Genomic DNA, 22,266 nt, shown 5'->3' on the forward strand with positions numbered 1-22,266 from the left:
CTCTCTTTTCTCTTGTATTCGTCTTCATCTTAATGCGAGGAAATCATTGCTGACAAAGCGTGGCTGTTTGATATGGACAGAAACTCCATCGGCGACAACAGCAACGTCAACATCAGACCTTAAAACCCCCAAAACGTTCACCCCAACCCTATTCCATCCCCAAAACCCCACACCTCTATCATTTAAAACAACTTTTTTTTTTCATAAGTAAGCCCTGACCCTTCTCCCCTCTCCTTCCCCACCTACCTACTTGCCTACCAACTGCTTCATTTTGTAAGCTACACACTGATACTGATCATTTTCATTTATTTTGTTTTGTTCTTTTGATTTCTTCTGGGGGATTTATCAATTGTTTGGGGATTAACACTCTAACAGGGATTTTGGCGCTTCTTCATCGCTTCTTGCTTCTTGGCTTTGGTTTTTTGCTCAAACGCCAAGAGGGGCTGAAGGTCTGGTCATTTGGGCTTCTCATTAACCTGCTGCTCACTGTTTGTCCCCTTGTCACTTGTGTTTTAGAGAAAGATGAGGCTGCAATTGAGAGCTCTGAGTTCAATGCCACGTCAGTAGCTGATGTGGACAAGCGGGTGAAACGGCGGCTACTTATGGGTAACTCTTTTCTTCCTCTTTCTATGTGTTGCCATGGCGCTTGTGCTTGTATCCCCGACTCTACTCTCCTTACCGTTCCTCCTTGTCCTCCTCTCTGTTTTTTTTCTTTTGTTTTTGTTTTTTTGTAAACCTTTGGTGCCCACTGTGTCTACTCCCACAGTTACAGTTTTGCTACAACTGTATCTAACATGATGAAAAAGGAGTAAAAGAGGTCGCTGTTTTCCTTTAAACTCTTCCTCCCCAACTTTATGTACTGAAATTTCTGGATGGCTCTTAAAGATTTTCTCATAAACTAACTTTTACTTTTCCAGTTACACCTTACTTAAAATGTTTTGTGTTCCAGTCCACCCTCAATTTTGATTACCAATAACTTACTGGCAAAGCAAAACCCCTGAAAATGATCAGAAGCCCAACTTGCCCCAAGAGTCTTTGGTAGAATATTGTCAAAACCTTAATCCTCAATTGCTGCGGGTGAGGCCAAAAAGGAAAAACCAGCCCTACAATGTCCCATGGTTTTGGTTAAACTGTCTCCAGCATTGTGGTCTGTTCTACTTAGTGAATTATTTCTTCAAGGTTGAAGTTGGCAGATGGGACCGACCTTTGAGTGAGTGGATGTTTGGTTTGGTTTTAGTTGAAAATATCAAAGCCCTTTAGATGACAAATTAGAGAGGTCCATCATGAAATGTGTCCTTATTATTGTACATTAGTGTTTGTTCTTTTAGTGGGATGGTTACTGAGGAAACATCTGTCTCTTGGACTGTATGAATGACCCTTAGGAACACCTGGGCTCACTTCCACCTTTGAGAAACCACTGGTCAAACTGGATCCAGTCTATTTTCACAATGACTTTGTCAAACATTTTTCTATATTGTCTTCTTAATGCCCACATTTAGATAGTGACTGAAGGAGATAACTCAGGTGATGAAATTATTCTGAAGAATTGAGTATCCTGTAATGAAATTACAATGTATCTTTGTAGACTGCTATTGTAAGTTTATTTGTGGGTTCCCAACTCCTACTAATGCCAAATGATAGCTTCTAATGAAAGTTAGAGCAACGTGCTTTGGTTTCTAAAGGACTTCACACTGCTACTTGCCCTTAAACTCTAAAACCTTCATCCTTCGTTTTGCTGCAACCTGCTCAGTCAGATTTTCACACAATAAAAAAGGGAAATTCAGTAAAAGTTGTGCTATTTTTCTGAAGCACCACTTTAACTCTCCGCTGTCTTCTGAATTAAACCTTTCTTTATTTTCTATGGCAAAAGTACTTCCAAAATCGCTCTCTGGATATCGTTACTCCAAACTAATGTCTAAGCTGTACAGTCTGTAGTGTATTGAACTGTGCTCCATACTTGTACGAAACTAATTTCAGCTGCTTCTGGCCAGTGTGCCTTGGAGAAAGAGTGGCAAGTTTGGGACACTTTTCCTTGTCCCTCTTCTACCTCTTCATTGTTTTCTCTCTCTGTCAACTACCTTTGAACTAAATATTTGGTTTCTCCTTGCTGGCCAAAACCCTGTTGTAACAACACATCACCTGTCTGTCCACTTGTAACCCGAAGTGGATTTTACATCATGTGTACCACACTTGGATTACGTGTGAAAAAGCTCCCAGCAGGGATTAAAGTTATTTATGTCTATATAGAGGTTTTTACCTTGTTACCTCTATAACAAAATCTGGATCACTCAAAGAAACAGAAGTTAGAGACATGTCAGATGTAAGCTTGAAAAGCTCTGAGGACACTATGGCATCTCCTTAATGTAATGTACTGTAACTGCTGCCAGTTTTTTTAATTATTTGATGTCCTGCTATTTGACAACAATCAACCTAATTTCACCTCAGGTATGTGCAAAGATAAAACCATAATCCCTGAATGGAATGAGATACGCAACAAAAGGAAAAGTCCTCAACCCATCAGCCAAAACTCTTGCAGTGTCACTGAATGTGTAATTGACTGATGATGGATAAATGCAAACTCATGTTCTCATATTTTGATACAAACCAAAACCTTATACCAATTAAACCACTAATATTTGAGTCAAGTGCACATATGTGCCTCCATCACAAAGCAACACGTGTGCATGCATGTGATTGCTGAGAGCACAGGGGCCACTCCAGTTCTGCACTGGCACAAACTGAGCAGCATCAGTATGTTAGATTTGACACTGCTATCAGTTTGTCTGCTTCCTCTGACACGAGGCGTTCCTGTCTCTGCCCCCACTGCTGCCACTGCACGGCACACACAACACTGCTGAGACAAGCCGAGGCTCTGACCAAAAAGTGTCTCCGAGACGATGTCAGGCCGCAGAGAAAGAGAGCGACCCAGACGGAAAAGGAAAGAGAGGGCGGTGGAGAGGAGGGAGTGTTGGGTGACTCGTTGAAAAGTCGTACTAACTGACTGCATGTTGACACTGAGTGAAAAGCTAAATGAGGAGCCAGGTCAAGTGTCAAAACAGTGGCTCGGTAGTGTGCATTAGCTGTGGCCCTAGATTCAAAATAAACCATCACCTCAGGACACATGGAGCTGAGCTAGGGTGTGTATTTGTATGTGTGTGTGTAGGTGTATCCATATAGCATGATTACAGGCCAGAACTATGCTGACTGGCAGCTGTTTAAGGTGCCTATCGTGGTGCAGTGGGCATCTCGTCAAGCACTGAAATATGACTATAATGCTGTGACGGGGAATGACGGATCAGTTTATACAGTGCACATCATGCTGTCCAGCTTTAATAAACAGAACATGTGTCTCACACAGAGTGGTTTGTAGCAGTCTGCATTACCATGTGAGGAGTGTGACATGTGTATACTTACTGCCTTCCCTCTCATTCCTCTGGCCCTCTCTGACATATTGTAATCCCACAGAAGAAGCTGCTGTGTTGTTCAGTATCAGTTCCCCTACCATGTCATGCATATATTACCAAATCCCATGTCTACTTCATGTCCATTATGCCCTGATTCAAAGACTGCTGTTTGCCATATACTGTAGATATAGTCCTAATAGACTGATTGTTAGTTGTTAGTTCTTTTCAAAATGATCTGGGTGTATTGGCACAGATGGCACTTAATGAACAGCTCATTTGCATTGTCATTATTTCACAGTGTCATGAGTGTCATCAAAAAATGAATTAACCAGGGTAACAATAATTTGCAATGCTGGAAGAAGTATTCAGGTCCATTACTGCAGTCGGCATGTAAAAAGATTTGAGTCTCACATGAAAAATCCCACAAAAGTACATGAGCATCAACAGCAATAAGTAGTTTAATTAATGGTGCAGTTAAATTCTTGTTTTGGTTTTACTGGCTGAATTTTATTAAGTGTTGTTACTATTATAGCTGCTGAAGATGGTGGTAGTTTGAACTACTTTAAATACAGTTTTATATCTAGGGATGATTCATGGAAGATGAAAACACAAAAATCTGTTTGCAGTATTTTGAGTTTGAGTAGGTAGAGATGAAGATACAGTAACTTACAGACATCTGAAATGTGACCTAGCCTGCGTGGTTTGATCTTAAAGGGATAGTAGCATTTTTTAGTAGAAGACTCTCTGCACTCCTCCCATTAGCAACGCCAACCCATAGCCCTGCCCAGAGATTTATAACATACAGTATTGTGAACAGACCCAAAGAAACGGCCTATTTTCGCGGCCTAAAAGAGGTTTTACCTGAAAAAAAATACACAGTTCCATTGTTCGCTATAATATAATTTTTTCCAGCCCCTCAAAGGGCAGGAAAAACGCAGTTTTTATTTGGACCTAAGCAACTGCTGATCGGCGGGCGCTAACCCTGGGTGGAGGGATACGTGAGTTGGTTAAGTCCAAATAAAAACTGGAAGGGAACTGAAGGGCTGGAAAAAATTATATTATAGCGAACAATGGAACTGTGTATTTTTTTCAGGTAAAACCTCTTTTAGGCCGCAAAAATAGGCCGTTTCTTTGGGTCTGTTCACAACACTGTATGTTGTAAATCTCTGGGCAGGGCTAAAGTACTTAGGGGCTATTTGTAGATCATATAAACCCACTTTAAAAAAAATGCTACTATCCCTTTAACATTTATCTTAAGAGTAACTAGTACAAAAAATTGTCAAATAAATAAACAAACAGCAGAGAACCTGGTGATTCCTGTGATCATGAGAGAAGCTATGTAGATGTAATGCCCCACCACACATACGTTTTGATGGAAATATGCATGGTTAGATGGAAGGTGTAGGGGCTTGATGGTGGTAGGGAACGGGGGGGGGCTTGTCCTGCACATCAATCATGGCCCAGTGTGTCTGTGTCCCCGCCCTCAGCCTGCAGGCTCTGGGGCTGGATGTGGCCTGGAGAAAGAGGCGCTCTGAGTAGGACTGTACTCACCCTGGGCTAATGATAGGGCCCACTGTACTCAGTATAAATCACTCTGACCCATAAACACCACCTTTAACTCTCACACAAACCTTATGCATACACCTGTGCAGGTGACCCAAGCTGGGGAGTGCAGAGGGGACATGGTTCTGTTGTCATCCCCTACAGGGCTAATCAGACCGGCTGCCTGAATGATGGAGTGCCTCTCCTTCCAGCCAACACAGCATCTGACAAACCTCCTGCCCCCGTTACCAAAAATTCTCCATTTGAGACCGTTTGGAATTTGAAAGAGTTGAGCTATCTGTCCGCAGGACTTCTCCAAACATAGAACTAGACACGAAAAGCATTGCAAATGACGAACACAGAGCTTTGACGGATAAACACAGCGAGGAACAAACGCAAGCCAGAAAACAGAGAGAAGTCCTGAGATTGATGTTGTTTGGAGCTGCATGAGGGAACACAAACAAATGTACAAATACCTTCCTGTTTCCTGATAGAAAGCGCTGGCCATCGTGGCTCCGATGTGTTTGTGACTCTGCATTCTAAAAGGGCATTATGCTAATGCCTCAAGCTCGAGCTGTGAATGTGTTTGCCTGCCTGAAAGAGCTTTTCCTATTTCCCTCTTCACTTCACTCAGGCACACAATCTCCTGGCATTTTAATTAAATGGGGAAAAGATGCCAGAAAGAAGGGGAACATCCCTGATTTACATGCAGTGTTGTCCAAGAAAAGTCTCTGAATGCTACCATGTCCACTTTTTAGTAACTATTTGATTATGTTGTATTCTGTATTCAGTTTGACCAGTGGTCAATTATAAGCCCAAAGTACAGCTGTCGTAAAGGTCCCATGTTGTTTTTGCTTTTACTTGTCTTTTATTTGAAGTGTTGGTCCTCAAGAAGATATATTTGTGGTTTGAAGAACCCAAAATGATCTCAGTACAGTTTTACATCTTCTCTCTCAGGTTTTTCTCTGGAACTTTAGCAACAACGGCTCAGCAAGCCAATCAGAAGAGAGGATCTGAGCCTCTCCACTGATTGGCTGACTGCTTTCTCTGTGGTCAAATTAAAATATGGCATATATCAGGTAAACTCAAGAAAACAAATCCTGCACAGCTGATGGTGGGTTCAGGTGGGCAAGTAGGATGGTGACCACTTTGTCACAAAGTAGCAGAAGTCCCAACAGCTTATTTCAGGGCTCAGTTGAATACAGGCTGTCTGCATTTCTCTGTGGACTGAGACCTTTGGTGCTTTCACTATGATAATATAAACCTAAATGTGCTTTATAATCAAAAAGACACAGAAATCTACTTTTATAGAATATGGGACCTTTAATTCATGTACTTGCTCTTGCAAGATTTTTTCAAGTCAAACCCACCAAAAACATAACAGTTACAGAAACTTCCTTATTAGGTGTAGATTTATTAAATCCCATTCAACAAACATGAGTCAACATCAGATTTCAGCCTCTTCAGCACTTCTTGAGGCCCATTGGGAAAGTGTGTGTTGAGCTTTGCTAAAGCAACAGGGGCTGAGCAGGTGAGCTAGAGTTACCATGAGCTTGTGTTTGTTTTGGGATCAGCTCAGGCAATATTCACAAGTCTGAGCAAACCTTATCTGTGCCACATACAAGAACATTTTTCTGGAGGAAAATATACACAGCGTTGCTGCCAGGGGTGTTCTAGACTTACAGCACCTTGCACTAACTTTATTTTTCTATCTACTTACCTTAACCCTACCTCTTATTTGTGTTAACTGATTTCTTGTCACTTTTGGAAACAGGACCGACCTCTGGGCCAAAGAGTTCTTCACCCTCCTTTATCAGCACAGTGTCATGTGTTTTTGTCTTTTTGTACTGATATACTACTGTCAATGATAAACTGATCCTGAATGTGACTTTCTGTATGTATCAACATTGTATTTGCCTCTATACGAAGCTGTCTTGATTCATGAAAACTGGGGTGTTGTGATGTAATTACCTCATCTGTGTGCTGCTGACAAAGCTACATGATGGAAACAGCAGCATATTCTATTCTAGTGTGCTGTTGTGCATGAAGCTTTGTCTCAACCCACATCACCTTCAGTGTCTTGATATTTCAGAAGCAGGGGTTACCCGTTAACACCCTCCTTCCTTCTCTGTTTCCGTCTTTGTGCTGCCATCTACAGAGACCTGCGCTGTGAACAATGGTGGCTGTGACAGGACATGTAAGGACACAGCCACAGGGGTGCGCTGCAGCTGTCCCGTGGGATTCACCCTGCAGCCAGACGGCAAAACCTGTAAAGGTCAGTCAGTACGCAAGAGTGTGAATGTCCGTGTGTGTGTGAGGCCTGCAATTCCTGCTGCTCACTGAGCACTGACTCTGTGCGTGCAGAAGATCCCAGGTCCACTTGAGCCCGCTATGACAGGTATCTGAGTGATCCGGAGCCAAACCCCGACCCCCACCGTCCACTTCGCTTCCAACTGCACGGCGCTCCGGTCGCGGTCACTGGCGCTGCCGCTGCTTGTTGTTGTTGATTTTGCCGCCGAGCATTTCTCCACTTCCGACAGTCGGCCGGTGACGTCAATGACGGTGGTCCGAGAAGAAGGCCGCTGAAGCGTGGGCCTAAACATCCCAAACAGATTATTATAGGGTTTTGGCTTTCCTCTAAACAAACAGTCTCACTGTATGAGGCTGACCTGTGGGTTCAAGCCGAGTCAAACACAGGCAGCGGTACTGTATTCTGCCCCGGGCTTCACAAAGCCACAGTGAATGGGCAGAATGAGGCATTCTGTTAGTCTGGTCAGAAATTCAGAGCGAGGTTTGCTGAAAAGTACCTGGATTGGTCCTATTTTTTTATCTTGGTTTAGATGATAGTGTTCTTCCCAGTGATGCCATTATGGTTCAGAGGTAGTTTTGCTTTTGTAGATAAATGTTGACCCTAATATGATGTTGGCTACTTATAAGTTCTGCGATTGCTAGATAGCATAAACAGCTCTTTACTTATCTGTAAATTTTGATCAGCAACAAACATCATTCATTCTCACCAGGAACTATCTCTGGTTGAGGAAAACTCTTACTTTGATTCTCTTTTTATCTCTTTTTATCCTGGTCTGAAGTAGCTTGACAGTACACTCTGTTTTTTAACCTTATGTCTTATAAATGCAGTGATGCCATCTTTCAGGGTTACCCACTACTGATCTGCTGAGTACAAGAGGGAAAAGTGTTTTTTATAGGAAAGGTATAACTTAAAGCAGAAGTAAGTGATATATTTGTGTTAATATAAGTCTTAAATAGTTATATCTTCCGACAGCAATCACTTACATAGAGTGTTTGGACTGAAACACGGGTCTCTCAGTCCCTCTGCTCTGCTCTGAGCCGAGGAGAAAACATTTATCGTATCCTACAGTTTTTATCCAATGAGGAGAGAGAACGGCATGCAGGGCTGTGTGTGCAGCCAAGGAACGCCGTGAATGTGGCGACGTAGGGACGAGGACTGTTATGGTGCGTTCAAGGAAACTCGTATTTTTCCGACCGTGAAGTGGTACCAGTTCGATCTGGTACGAGTTCACCGGTCGGAAGTTACGAGTGGCCGTTATAGTGACTTTCACCGGTAAAACAGGTCGGAAAAACACGAGTGGGTTGCCTGAAACGCTACAAAGTCGTAAGTTGTGACTTGAAGCTGTAATTTACGATTTCAAAAGCCTGCCTGGAACGCAGCATTAGCGAAAACGACCGGACCACTTACTTCTGCTTTAATGTCAGTCTGCTGAACACTGTCCAACCCGACCGATGCATTTTGGGTCAAAAATAGCACTTTGTGTTCTCAGAGTCGTGGCTCAATCAATTCTGAACTCACTTGTTAAAATCAATGCAGCAGCCTTGGGTGATATGAATATCTCTGATGTCCATTATGGAACAGAAAACAGAGAATCATAGTAAAATAAGTTTCATTATGCTCCACTACACAGGACCCATTCATGTTCATTTGATTGCCTCTGACATAGAAGCCAACACATCTTACAATTTCAAAGTGCACGAAACATTTTTTCAGAAAGTGTCCAAGGACATGTACTTAACAGCTCACAAGCAAATAGCCTATCCTGAAATAGCAATGTCCCAACTAGCTCCAGCATGAAGTGAATCCACTGAAAACCTCCAGACCAACCATGTCAGTGAAAGGGTTTAGTCTTATTTGGGAAATCATCCATGTTTTCCATTCCCATTGAAAAACTACATGCTTCTTTATTTCCTGGAAAACACTGAGTGTAATATTTTTCATGACCAGCTTGCCCGCACCGAGATACAGTTACCTTCAATTTCCTTTACAGATTGTTGCCAGTCACTATAAAAGTGTAATCTGTGTATTATGGTAGAAACATAATGCTGACGTGTGTGCCTCATGTACGCTGGATATTCTCTGAGTCATGTTTCTGGGATAAAGCCACCTGCAGCCACTCCACATTCCTCTGACACATGTGCTGGTCGACGCTCCGACCTCCTCGTGTGGATGCAGAGATGGGAGCACCCTGCTTGTGACAGACATGTTCAAGGAGTCGTCATAGCAACCAAGTGCCGGTCATGTGACAGTGACATGACTGTTTGCATGTCAGAGTGTGGGCGCCTCCTGTGATGCGAGTGTGCTTCTATAAATTGTATAATACGGTATGGGTGTGTGCGTTCTGGAGTGTGTGTGTTTGTGAAATGAGTGTCAGGCAGCTTGAGAATGTGGCGTGTAGGTGTGTGAAATCCTGGAGCCGGAGCTGTCTCAGGCCTGGCAGGCAGACGACGCGTCGGCAAACTTTGAAATGTTTGAACAGTGAGGCCCACACTGGCCTCTCTCTCTCTCTCTCTCTCTCTCTCTCTCCCCTTCTCCCTCTCTCACTTTTTCCCTTACACACAATGTCATACACACAGACAGCACCATCCAGCTGCAGCTGCAGTAAATACAGCACTGGGTCGGTAAATGTACACATTATAGAAAATAAGATACATTAAAAAATGTTGTCATTTAAAGTATGAAATGCAGCATAAATATATCATGCAGCTGTTGCCAGCTGTGTTTTTGCATTCAATTAACATATTCATGTCTGTACATTATAAACACCCTGAAGTGCTCCTAACTCATGCCCATGAGGCTTGATAAATGATCATGAGTTACAAGTCCTCTTAATTAAATCACAAAATAGTGTGTCGAGAAACAGATGTGTTGTCTGATCTCAAAGCAGAAGTAAGCGGAATGTTTGTGTTAATATAAGTCTTAAATAGTTCTATCTTCCGACAGCAATCACTTATATCCACAAGTTTCCGAACGTCATCTATGGTCAAAACTGGCTTCCGGTTTGCCGGTTTGGTGGAATTGTACGTTTACGTTTCCATGGTTGCGGTAAACGCATGGATCTATTAACGCTGGCTTTTAACGCGGATGTCAATTTGTGTGATATCCACTGTTAAAAGCTGGTGTGATGATCCATGCGTTTTACAGATTTCCATTGAAAAAAAAAAAAAAAGAAATCCATGCATTTACCGCGACTACCGAAACCATGGAAACGTAAACATAAAATTCCACTGGAAGAGCAAAACCGGCAAAACAGGCTACGTTTTTGACGTTCGGAAAAAGGTGGATAGAGTGTTGGGTCTGAAACACGGGTCTGTCAGTCACTCTGCTCTGCTGTAAGCCGAGGAGAAAACTTTCCTTGTATCCTACAACCTTTATCCAATGAGGAGAGAGAGAACGGCATAAAGGGGCGGTCCTCCCTTTTTTTTATTTTTTTTGGGGGGGGGGCATTTTTGCCTTTTATTTGATAGTACACAGTATAGATAGACAGGAAAGGGGGAGGCAGAGAGAGGGGGAATGACATGCAGGAAAGGTCTGCTCGACGCGGGATTCGAACCGGGGATGCCTGCGTTGAGGACTGTGGCCTCTACATGGGGCTACAGTCGCCACGCACGGGGCCACGCACAGGGCGGTCCTCTCTGTGTGTGCAGCCAAGGGATGCACGTGAATGTGGTGACGTAGGGACTTCTGACAGGAAGTTAGCCAAAACAACCTGATCGCTTACTTCTGCTTTAATCCAAAACGTATTCTATGGTTGGACCCCTCTCTGGCTCTGGTTTGGTCAGGCTAAGGCACAAAAGTATCATGGAAGATCAGTCGCTGTCATGGTTACATCAATACCAACACATTGGTCAGTAAGGATAGGGGAGGATTGTGACAGTTAAAGTAGGAAACAGTTGGAAACAGGAAATGAAGATGGTCTTCTCTGTGTATGTCCTCCATGTGGATGAACCCTCGACAGACAGATACATGTGTTTTTGGACACTGATGGTCATTGAGGACCATCTCCAATAGAGCCAATGACTGGATCTGGTCCATTTTAAACATGAAAAGAAATACTTATCATTGTCCCAACCGTTTAGCTTTCTTGACAAGGGCGTTGCATGCTGGGAGAACATCTTGTCTGCTGCCCTGATGTCAAGTTCAAGCTTAGCAGCTTGTGCGAACACTTCCACTCTGTCTCCTCAGGTGATTTGTGGTCCTGACAGAACCCAGCATTTACAGCGCTGGAAAAATGAAAAGTTCCCCCTCTGTTTTTGGGCCTGAGTTGAGTGGGGAAGATGGATAGGCATGCAGTCCAGCTGTGCCCCGCCCACATAATTTGGCTGTGGATCAGCCCCCGGGCTTCATAAATCCCTGAGCGGGGATCAGTGCTGAGGGGAGCTGAGAGACACAGAGCAGGCAGCACTCATCGATCAGTATCTATCAACTTGGGCACAAAGCAGGGAAACACACTCACACAGTATGCACTGAGTGTGAGCCACATCCTGACACCTTGCTATATTATATATACTCAGCTTGAGCCCACACCATGATATGTAACTTATAAAGTGTGAGCATACCACCCCACTCTTCTTTTCAAATCCATTTAATTGACTCAACAGAGCCAGTGGTCAAACAGCTGTAGCTGGACAATCTGTTGGGTTCTGGGTAAAGCTGAGGTGGAGGAACCATTTCAACCTCAAAGGCTGAAGGAGCTGCTTTTGTTTCCTAACCATCTTTGGGTGAAATGATAATAGAGTTCCGAAGCGGAAGCAGGAAGTAACGGCGCCATGGGTCCTCAATTCGAAAAAAAGTCTCCATACAAATGAACGGGAGTCAAAGTTTTATTTCGTGATCCGTTTGAATTGTGCCATGAGAAAAAAATATGTCCTCCACCTGTATAAAACATCATGTTTCATGCCGAGAAATCAGCAGTTTATCGTAAAACGACAACAGAAGAATGTATTTTGTGTGACGACGCTCTGCGGACTACAAATCTGGTGTCCCACAAAAAATACGTCACCAACTGACACGGGAAAGGACGGCATTTGGTGTGTGACATCACCTACGCCACCTGTAGTCTTTCTGGTTACGGAATTTTATTCTACAATAGGTTTACAACAAACTGCTGATTTCTCGGCATGAAACATAATGTTTTAAACAGGTAGAGGACATATTTTTTCTCATGGCACAATTCAAACGGATCACGAAATAAAACTTGGACTCCCGTTCATTTGTATGTAGACTTTTTTCGAATTGAGGACCCATGGCGCCGGGTACTTTCTGCTTCCACTTTGGCACTCTATATAGCTCTCAATTCACTTCAAAGGGCTGGCTGAGGTTTTCCGACAACGATCCGTGAGATGACCCCCATCGCAGTAGAGATGAACTGAATTATGGACTGAAAAATAACATTTAGTCTATGAAATGTTTTTTTTTCCACCAGCAGTGTCACTAATGGATAATCTAGAGAACATTATCATCATGAACAGTTCAAACTATTCTCTGCTGGGGAAATAGTCCCTTTGAAAAACAGTGGAGTGCCTGTGGTGCAGATTATCCAGAGCAACAGGAACATGTTCTGTTAATTTATTTAAAGTATCATTTTCCATTCCTCAACTGCATGGCGAGATACCACAGGAGATAAGTGAGGAAATGTTTTTTTTTGAGTTTGGATGAACTGACCCTTTACTACAGTCGACATATTTTTGTGGAGCCAGACTCTGGTGGTAGCCCCAGCAGCTAGGCTACAACCATTCATCAGTTAGTTTGATGTTTTCAGTTAGAGGAGTGGGAGAGAAGGGAAGAAACACAACGAGGGAAAGGACGTTGTCGACTAAATCAATGCTGCTTTTAACTGTAGCAGCATGATTTGCTGAAATGTTGTTCTGTCCCTGTGAGTTTGTTTTTTTTGTCCTTTCTTTATTGACAGGGCCTGACCAGCATTCATGTAGCTCCAATAGGCTTCCTGTAACCTTGGCAACAGCACAGACAGGTTGCAATGGCTCTCTGAGAGATAGCTAATCAATATTTCCTGCTGAAGCCTGCGTGTGCGTGTGTATATACATATATTTATGTGTGTGGGTGTGTGTCGACTCTGGTGGCACATGTAATCACAACCATGGTAGTTGTGTATAGTAGTGAAGAGACTCAGGAGTATAATTGCTGCCATTCAACTGTTTACTCAACATAGTAGTTAGCGGCAAGGTAAGTGCCACGCTGTGAGGTGGTCTCATCTAATGTGCCGCTAAGTTGCTTGATAGAGACAGACAGCCCCCCCCCCTCCGTGTGTACCTGGCTCTAGAGCCAAGGGGATGTGCCCTGTCGTGCCTGTCTATCATAATCATTTCAATATAAACTATGTAGGGCATGTTTAAAACCCACCAGTCTGATAAACGCCCTTTCATCTGTGCTGACAGACGAGGCGGTTCAGCCTCTCATGATGACAGACATGGCAACCTGAGGAGGTGTTCCATCCCAGAGCTCATACCAACAGCTGAGTGAGAGGGAGAGAGAGACAGAGAGAGAGGAGGTGAATTTGAATTCATCACAATACTCTAATAAGAACGCAGCAATAAAACAATGAATCCAGATTCACAGATTAACTCCTGAAGATAATTTCACACCACAGACTGTAAAATCTCTGTAGATCCTTCATCACCTGCAGATCTCCTTATTCCTGTCACATCCCAATTCAGAAATAAGGGCCTGATTTAAGAAAGCACAGCCTTTGATATGAACCTTTTTATCTTTTAAAGGGATAGTTCAACATTTTGGCAAATTGGCCCATTGCCATAATTGCTATAGTCATAGCAGTAGGTTTGTTACCTTTAATTGTAGGTGTAAGCTATTTTCAGTACGGCGGAGCGCAGCAGCTGGCTGCTCAGAGCTACGCTATGGAGGCTAACGGAATTTCTTGGTTTCCCTCATTAAACTCATCAAATTCAACATCCCAAAACTCCACAGCGCTTTTGTAGACAAGTTGTGACCTGCACAACCACCACGCTATGAGATAATGACGGAACGATACGAAACGGAGCCGTTTTCGAGGTAAATTCATACAAAACCGCTGATGTGCGTTGCGTTCAGGGACAGTTTTTCAGCAAGCAGTCTCCGTATTTACCCTGTATTTACCTCGAAAACGGCTCCGTTTCGTATCGTTCCGTCATTATCTCATAGCGTGGTGGTTGTGCAGGTCACAACTTGTCTACAAAAGCGCTGTGGAGTTTTGGGATGTTGAATTTGATGAGTTTAATGAGGGAAACCAAGAAATTCCGTTAGCCTCCATAGCGTAGCTCTGAGCAGCCAGCTGCTGCGCTCCGCCGTACTGAAAATAGCTTACACCTACAATTAAAGGTGTTGGGTCTCATTCATGAAACATGAGTAAATCTGTGTGTAGATTTGCACATAAAAGCTCACTCTACTAAAACTCTACTCCGGATTCATGAACGGTGCGGGAAACTCAGATTTGATCGTAAACACGTGTGTAACTTCATGAATGCCAACCCATCGTAAACTAACAACACGCCCCCTTGATCAGCAATTAGCATAGATCTCCATACATGAATAGCCATATAAGGAGATCCTGACCACCATATTAGGAGGTAGGTGCATCCTGCTCACCTGCGGACATGACGCAAACGAGGAAAGAGGGAGAGAGAAAAAAAAGAGAGATCACGGATCGAAGTCATTTTGGGTGAAGTGGAGTCCAGAAAAAATATTTAATTCTCTTCTGTTGGTAGTGGTGTGACTGGGACAGGTCAAAGGCTGGAGGGAAGAAACAGATTTAGTGAATTAAGTATCCTTGGTTTATTAAAGAACCGTTTAAGAAGTAGGCTAAAGCCAGAATAGTTCGATATGAAACATGAAAAAAAAATAAAAAAATACACACAACTACAGAGCTACAGCAGCGACGGGAGGAGGAGGCTCTTCACAGCCTCAGCTGTAGAGGAGCATGGTTGTATCAACACATGAAGTTATATATTCAGGTTAATATTGTTACAGAAGCACCAGCCGTCTGTCACAGGCACAGCTCCATCCAAACCGGTGCCGACTGCGCTGCTGCGCAGGGTGAAGTGTGCGCCCACCGAGCCTGCCTACTGTAGCAACACAAAAAAGTTTTTTCCGGTTTTATATCAGATTATTATCATCATTAGATGGAGCCTTGAAGTGTTTGTGCGTGTCCGATCCCTAAAACGTCTCTCTCTCCAAATATTTCTAATTGTTTGTCATGTTTAAATTACGTGTTTCAAAGGCGTCGGCATATTTTGAACATGAGAGAGAGTAATACGGATTAAAATTGTAATTTTCAACAGTGACAAGCAGTATTTATTTGCATTCCTACATTTACACAAGCGCTACACACAGTCAGGAGCAGGTGTAGATTTTGTGAGTAGCTACGAAAAAATCAGCACTACTAAAAGATTGATGAATGCGGAAATCCACGTAAATTTGCGCTGCTCAGGGTTTACACACAAATCCGTGCTGCTCACGTTTCATGAATGAGACCCAATGAACCTACTGCTATGACTATAGCGATTATGGCAATGGGCCAATTTGCCAAAATGTTGAACTATCCCTTTAATCTTGGGGTTTTATGACCCGTGATTTTAACATTTAGACCATTAGCATTTCAAACAATCCTTGAGTTTTCTGTCTGCGTTAGCTGCAATGGGCTCTATGCACAGCTCCAGCACTTCCTGAATTTAAGGCAGGTCCTTCATTTCCTGTCTTACATTATTGGACACACACATTAATCCAGGTGTGTCTGACCATTGTGACTACTCAGACACACCTGGATTAATCAGTGTGATGACAGGAAATGAAGGACCTGCCTTAAATTCAGGAAGTGCTGGAGCTGTGCATAGAGCCCATAGTGGGTTTTTTTTTTCCATTTGATTTGATTTATTTGTCAGTAGAGAAGAGAGAACCCGTACAGTCCCCACACACTCTGAACTTAGTTTTAAAGCCACTCGAAATTTTAGCGGAATGCAAGGTTCAGTTGGCTTGACTCATGTACGTTACTTCCACACTCACAAAACACCGGAGCCAGGTCGTCCTTCTGTGGGTTTATTTTGATGTTCCATACACATCCAGTCTTCTATTGGGTTTACAATGCGTCAAACTGCAACATCCGTCAGTAACGTCTTAAAGTAACGTAAACGGTCAAAAAACCTTTTTATGCTGTACCTATAGCACCTCCGCTAATCACTGACTGTACTGACCTCAGATATTGCCCTTTAGTCCTTTTTTATTAAAAGCACATGCGCCGTGCTTACTTCAGGTGCTATAGGAACTTTCACAACTATGCAAAAAGCAGTCGTAACACAACACACTTCACATACTTAACTATAGAACACACTGCAAACAACAATATCTAAAAAAAAAGGATGACACAGAAAAGTCCAAGACTTATTTCCACTGCGTTCTCCGCTAAGACAATCCAGGCTAATAAAAGCATTAACATCAGAAGATACTTGACAGTAATTTACAATACATATTAAATACAACTTTGCAATACACGTTAAATTAGAAGTGCACGCATGAATCACCAGAAAACACACCGCAGGGTGATGAAGGAAATACTCTGCTGCTTTAAGCAATCCATCCACCACCTCTTCACCGCTGCTCCGTCTGATTCCTTTACTGGTGCAGAAATGAACTGACAGCAGCACACTGAGGGCCTCCAGCACCAGGACCACCACCCAGACCCACACAGCACAGCAGCACACACCACACTGGCCAAGGAAGAGAAGACAGTACCATCTCTCTGAAAGAAAACACACCCATGCTGTATATCACAGTAGAGAGTCAAGTTGGGTCAGTGTTTCATGACTCATTATCTCATCTACACATCATTTAAAAGGCAACAACATACATCTGGTGTTAGTTAAATGGAAATATAGCCAAATGTGACAATGATCTATACATATGTGCAGCCTGTAATCATCACCATATTATGATGAAAACTCTCTTGAAAATCCCCATAAAGAAGAAGAAGAAAGCACCAGGCTTTGTGCGGCTCAGGGTAACGTCCTGTTGTGGGGAGATTTAAATGCAGGACAGGATGTGAGCCTGACACAGTGGATCCTGTTGGTAAGAGCCACATGTTTGGACAGTCCTCTGTACACCTCAGCCCACCACCAGCCACAGACACAGTCAAGACCACGTCGTGAACCAACTGGGGAAAGAGCCTCTCTCATTACTGCATTTACTGACACACAACAAAACCCAATATCAGGTCACTGCAAGATAAATGCATAAAATCAACTGGACACAAGTCAATAACAAGCCAGTTATAGGGGTGGGAGAAAAAATTGATTCACATAAATATCGCGATATCTTTTTTGACGATTTTTAAATCAATTTTTTTTTCAAAAATCGATTTTTTTTTTTTTTTTGTTTAAAAAATTTGAATATTGTGCAATGTGCATTTGTTAGCCTTTTTTACATACAGAGAGTACAGGTTTTGAAAAGGGTTTAAGTTCACTTTATAATGGAGTATGTTCATTTATAGGCTCCTACAGTATTTGTGTGCAGATAAATGTTAAAGCAGAAGTAAGCGATCCGGTCGTTTTGGCTAACTTTCTGTCAGCCGATGGAGTTAGCAGCCCCCACCCTCGTCCCTACGTCACCACATTCACGCGCATCCCTTGGCTGCACACACAGAGAGGACCGCCCCTTTATGCCGTTCTCTCTCCTCATTGGATAAAGGTTGTAGGATACAAGGAAAGTTTTCTCCTCGGCTTACAGCAGAGCAGAGTGACTGACAGACCCGTGTTTCAGACCAAACACTCTATAGAAGTGATTGCTGTCGGAAGATAGAACTATTTAAGACTTATATTAACACAAACATTCCTCTTACTTCTGCTTTAAAAATGCAGACTAAAAATCGAGAGAATCGACACTATCGTAGAATCGCAATTTAAATCGAATCGCCATCCAAAAAATCGTAGAAGAAAAGCATATCGTCCCAGCCCTAGTAAGTTACATAAATAAAGTGGGCTCCTGATGGTGGCTATTACAAAAATAAACATTTTATCAGTCAGTAAAGCCGGTCTAACTGACAACAACTGTGCATAGAAACTGAAAGAAAGAGAGAGGATAAAAAATGACGAAAAACAGACAAAAAAAACACCATCAACCACCAACTGCAGAGGTGAGAGAAAACGAGAGTCTTGCAGACCAGGGTGGAGATAGACTCTGCTCAGCGCCTGGTGAACCTCTGATTCATCTAGTTCACAACCTCTGTTGAGATTACCTGCTCACCTCAGGTGACTTTATACACTGATGCAGAATCAAAGCATCTCATACATGAGGAGAAAAAAATGACAAAATAAATATTCCAATTCGGATTTGGACTCAAATACAAGAGTAAGCATCCCGTAAGGCTCCGTGTCCTAGGTGCATAGGAAACGTCTAAAGGAAAAGCAGCAACCAGTGCATCCAGGACTGGATTAGGTCATTAACCATTGATTATTACCTTAGAAAAGAACACTCAAGCCCGCAGGACACTCTGAGATCTCAGGCACTGGAAGCCCAGGATCCAAACGAGTCCCTTCTGTCAGCAGGTCTTGAGACTTACCGATCAAATAACAGCCAATACTGGTCAACCTCAGACCAGCAGTGCTTTCCGCCCACTAATCAGTAAACCAAATTATTGAATTAACAAAAGATGCCTATCTGGAACACTGGTCAAAACAAACTTAATTGCTATTAGGCCCTAAACCATGAGTCTAAACTGGCTGGGTATCTCCTTACTGACACAAAGCAGAGACAGATCCTGACTAAATGCAGACTTGTTGACCACAGTCTAACCAGAGAGAGGATGACACAAAAAGTCCTGGCAGCCAACACAGGAAAGAATCTGTGGCCACTTCATGGCAGGTGAGGTGAGGTAGAGACGGAGATGCCCTTCCTCTTACAATGAAGGAGTGGACGTGTGAGTGAGTCTGTGCTTTGTGCACAATATGCAAGTTCACGGAAGGCTGATCCTGTGTTTGGTTATTGTACTGTGCCGTGTAGTACACAGTGTATTGGCTCCTGAGACACGTTCCCACTGGCCTGCATTCCTCTTCTACCTGAAAAGACCTGAGAACACACACACACACACACACACACACACACACACACACACACACACACAAGTACAATCAGTTCAAAACGAAAATAAGGACATGGTCACATTCATTCACTAGGAAGCATACACTTTTAACAATCTATCAATATATTCAAATCCAATTGCACAATAATTCAGCGGCTGCAGCTAATGAGTATTTTCCTTAATGTTTAATATGCCAGTGATTTTCACTTAACTGATCAACTTTGTTTATAACAGTTTTCTAGAATCCAAGGTGACACCATCATGACTTGTTTTGACTAATAGATGGACATTCACACTAATATCATGCATGACAAAAGCATTAAATCCATATTTAGAAGATGAGTCCAGCAAGTGTTGGGCATTTAACCTAAAAATGACAAACAATTAAAGGGATAGTTCACCCAAAATTGAAATTTCACTCATTATCTACTCACCCTCATGTGGGCTAAGGGCTGGGGGAAGTTTCAGAGTCATCCGTGGCTTCTCTGAGTTACAGGGGGTCTCGGCGTAGCAGTGCATGTCCATATAACGGTTGCAAATGGATACCAACTGTCTTCGTAACAAAAAGACACACCAAAAAACATCCAAATACCTCCATGCTGCGCGTATGTAATGTCTGTCTTGTATTGAAGCCCCGAAATGCGAAATTGTCCCGAAAAAAATTAGATAAGTCTATATTTGAATGAAACTTCTCCCAGCCCTTAGTCGACATGAGGGTGAGTAGATAATGAGTGAAATTTCAATTTTGGGTGAACTATCCCTTTAATGCGCCTACTAACTTTTTTTTTTTTTAAAGTATATTTTTTGGGCATTTACGCCTTTATAGATAGCACAGTTGAGACAGACAGGAAACGGGGAGGCAGAGAGAGGGGGGATGACATGCAGCAAATGGCGCCCGACGCGGGAACCGAACCGGGGCCGACCGCAGCGAGGACTGTGCCTCTATACATGGGGCGCCCGCTCCAACCACTACGCCACGCGACGCCCCAATGCGCCTACTAACTTTACATATTTACTGTCCAGCTCGATCACTCCACAGCCGAAGCCAAACACTATAGATATAGATAAAAAAAGAACAGTTACAATAATTAATTGACATTTCTGTAATAGATATATGATGCAAACAGTTATATGCTGCATATTCCATGTCTAAAAGTGGCTACTTTGAAATAAATGTTTGTGTTTGTGCAGGTTTACAGTGCAAGCACCATTTAAAAAAACCCTCCATTCTCCATAACTTATCATTGTTGGTTTTGATGTTATAATACTTATGATAGTAGCCGTGGTGTGTGTGTTGCCTCAGTGAGGTCATAGCTCTGTGGCCCCGACAGCGTCCACACGCCTCGGTCGCACTAACCCAGTGGTATGGCTGTGGTCTCCATCACCTTACATGACTGCTGCTCTGGCAGACCCCACTCTGGCCGAACGGGGCCCACATCACCGGCTGTTTTATTGTTGTGTAAAACTGAGAATTTCTCTTGGCCCACATGCACCCGTGGAGTGTTTGTTATTAAACAAAATCGAGCGCAGGGGTCGTTTAATACCTGAATAAATACACGCTGCCTCCCGGCCTGATGTCTGTCCACTCTACCGGCAACACCCTGCGAAGAAAACCAACGCTCCCGAGAAAACTAGATCCCCTTTAGTCCATAATTATTTGTAGAGGTTTGGGTTTCTGCAAATGCATTCCATTTAATTGCCTTTTACTGCAAATATTTGGTAAAACTACACAGCTCCTCTCCACTGTGCGCAGCAGCTCGTACTCCGGAGGTATGAGCTGCACAAGCAAGTCCAAATGTGGTTTAAGAGACTGAATTGTGTTCCTGGTCGGTTTCTTTCAATCCGTTTTTTCCACCTCAGTCTCCGGAGCGAGGTAGCAAGAGGAGCCTCTTACATAACCCCGCTCCTTAACCCTTGACCTGTGGATGCTGAGTCAGAGAAGTTCATTTAGTCTACCTTCAGCGGTGCCGGACGGTTTAGACTGCAGCGCTGATCAATCGGCCTGATGAGTGGGACTTCATCAGGCGGCTGAGCACCACAGCAGCATCAGGGTCTCTGCTGGAGTCAGGTTTCTCATTCCTAACACTGAACTCCTCAAACAGAGCCCTGAGGTTCACAGAGGAACAGGCGAGGGGGTGGAGGGCTTGTTGCTCTTGGCCCAGGTGGATGTTAGCGAGCCTTCTCATTTGGCCCACAGCCTCCCCCACGGCCGGCACAGTGAAGAGTTCACATCCAAAATATCTACCCTAGAAGAAAAATTCATTCCCTCAAGGTCAACCATTCAGCTGCCAGTAGATTCAACTCAAATTGAATTGTGTAGGAGGCCTATTATGTGGCTTATTGAGAAAATGTGATTAAAAGTGCCAGATCTTTTTCTGAAGCAGTACCGACAGCCTTGTGGGAGACTGCTAATCGATTCAGCCAGTGTCACATCAAACAAACTCAGCCCAGTGAATCTGAAGCTCTGAAGGATGCTCTGCTCCAAGCTCGTCATGTTCAGCTGTTCACCATGTGAACAACCAACTCAAAGTACCTCTACTACTGAACCCTGCCACAGCCACTGTGCTCCTGACCAGGTTTAATCCACTGCATTTAATCAGGATTACAACACAAACGTGTGACAGAATCATTTCATCCATTAGATGCCAGCAAAGACTTTTAATTTCACGTGCAAAGGCAAATACTTGGATTGAGGTGAAAAAGTCTGATTTAAAATTAAAGTGCCAAATATAGTGTTGAGGTATATGATGCATGTCACTTATTGTGAGTCCTGACTGGAGCTCTTTTAATAGCATCATCTCACTGTGTGTCCTACTCCTGTGCTTTATAGTAACTGTTTATCCTCACAAATCAACCCTCAATATTCGTATTTGTGTGGAAAAGTGCATTAACTTGCTTTTTCTGTGGCTGATTTTCTCCAAATCCGT

The 22,266-nt window shown here is 43.1% G+C and overlaps 1 protein-coding gene across 2 annotated transcripts in view; it reads left to right on the forward strand.

Annotated features, from left to right (window-relative positions):
* Positions 1 to 22,266, forward strand: part of scube1 (signal peptide, CUB domain, EGF-like 1) — a 106,242-nt gene that overhangs the window by 58,584 nt on the left and 25,392 nt on the right. Inside the window, exons 7-8 of one of the 2 annotated variants that reach the window (XM_085768850.1) lie at positions 517 to 606; positions 7,105 to 7,221. In XM_085768850.1, the coding sequence (XP_085624976.1) occupies positions 517 to 606; positions 7,105 to 7,221 (207 nt within the window). The remainder of the gene's footprint in view (positions 1 to 516; positions 607 to 7,104; positions 7,222 to 22,266) is intronic. The other variant, XM_085768851.1, reaches the window with a different exon arrangement.

This window comes from Trachurus japonicus, chromosome 23 (assembly GCF_045865225.1).
Source record: "Trachurus japonicus isolate A0001 chromosome 23, Traja_1.0".
Lineage (NCBI taxonomy): Eukaryota > Metazoa > Chordata > Actinopteri > Carangiformes > Carangidae > Trachurus > Trachurus japonicus.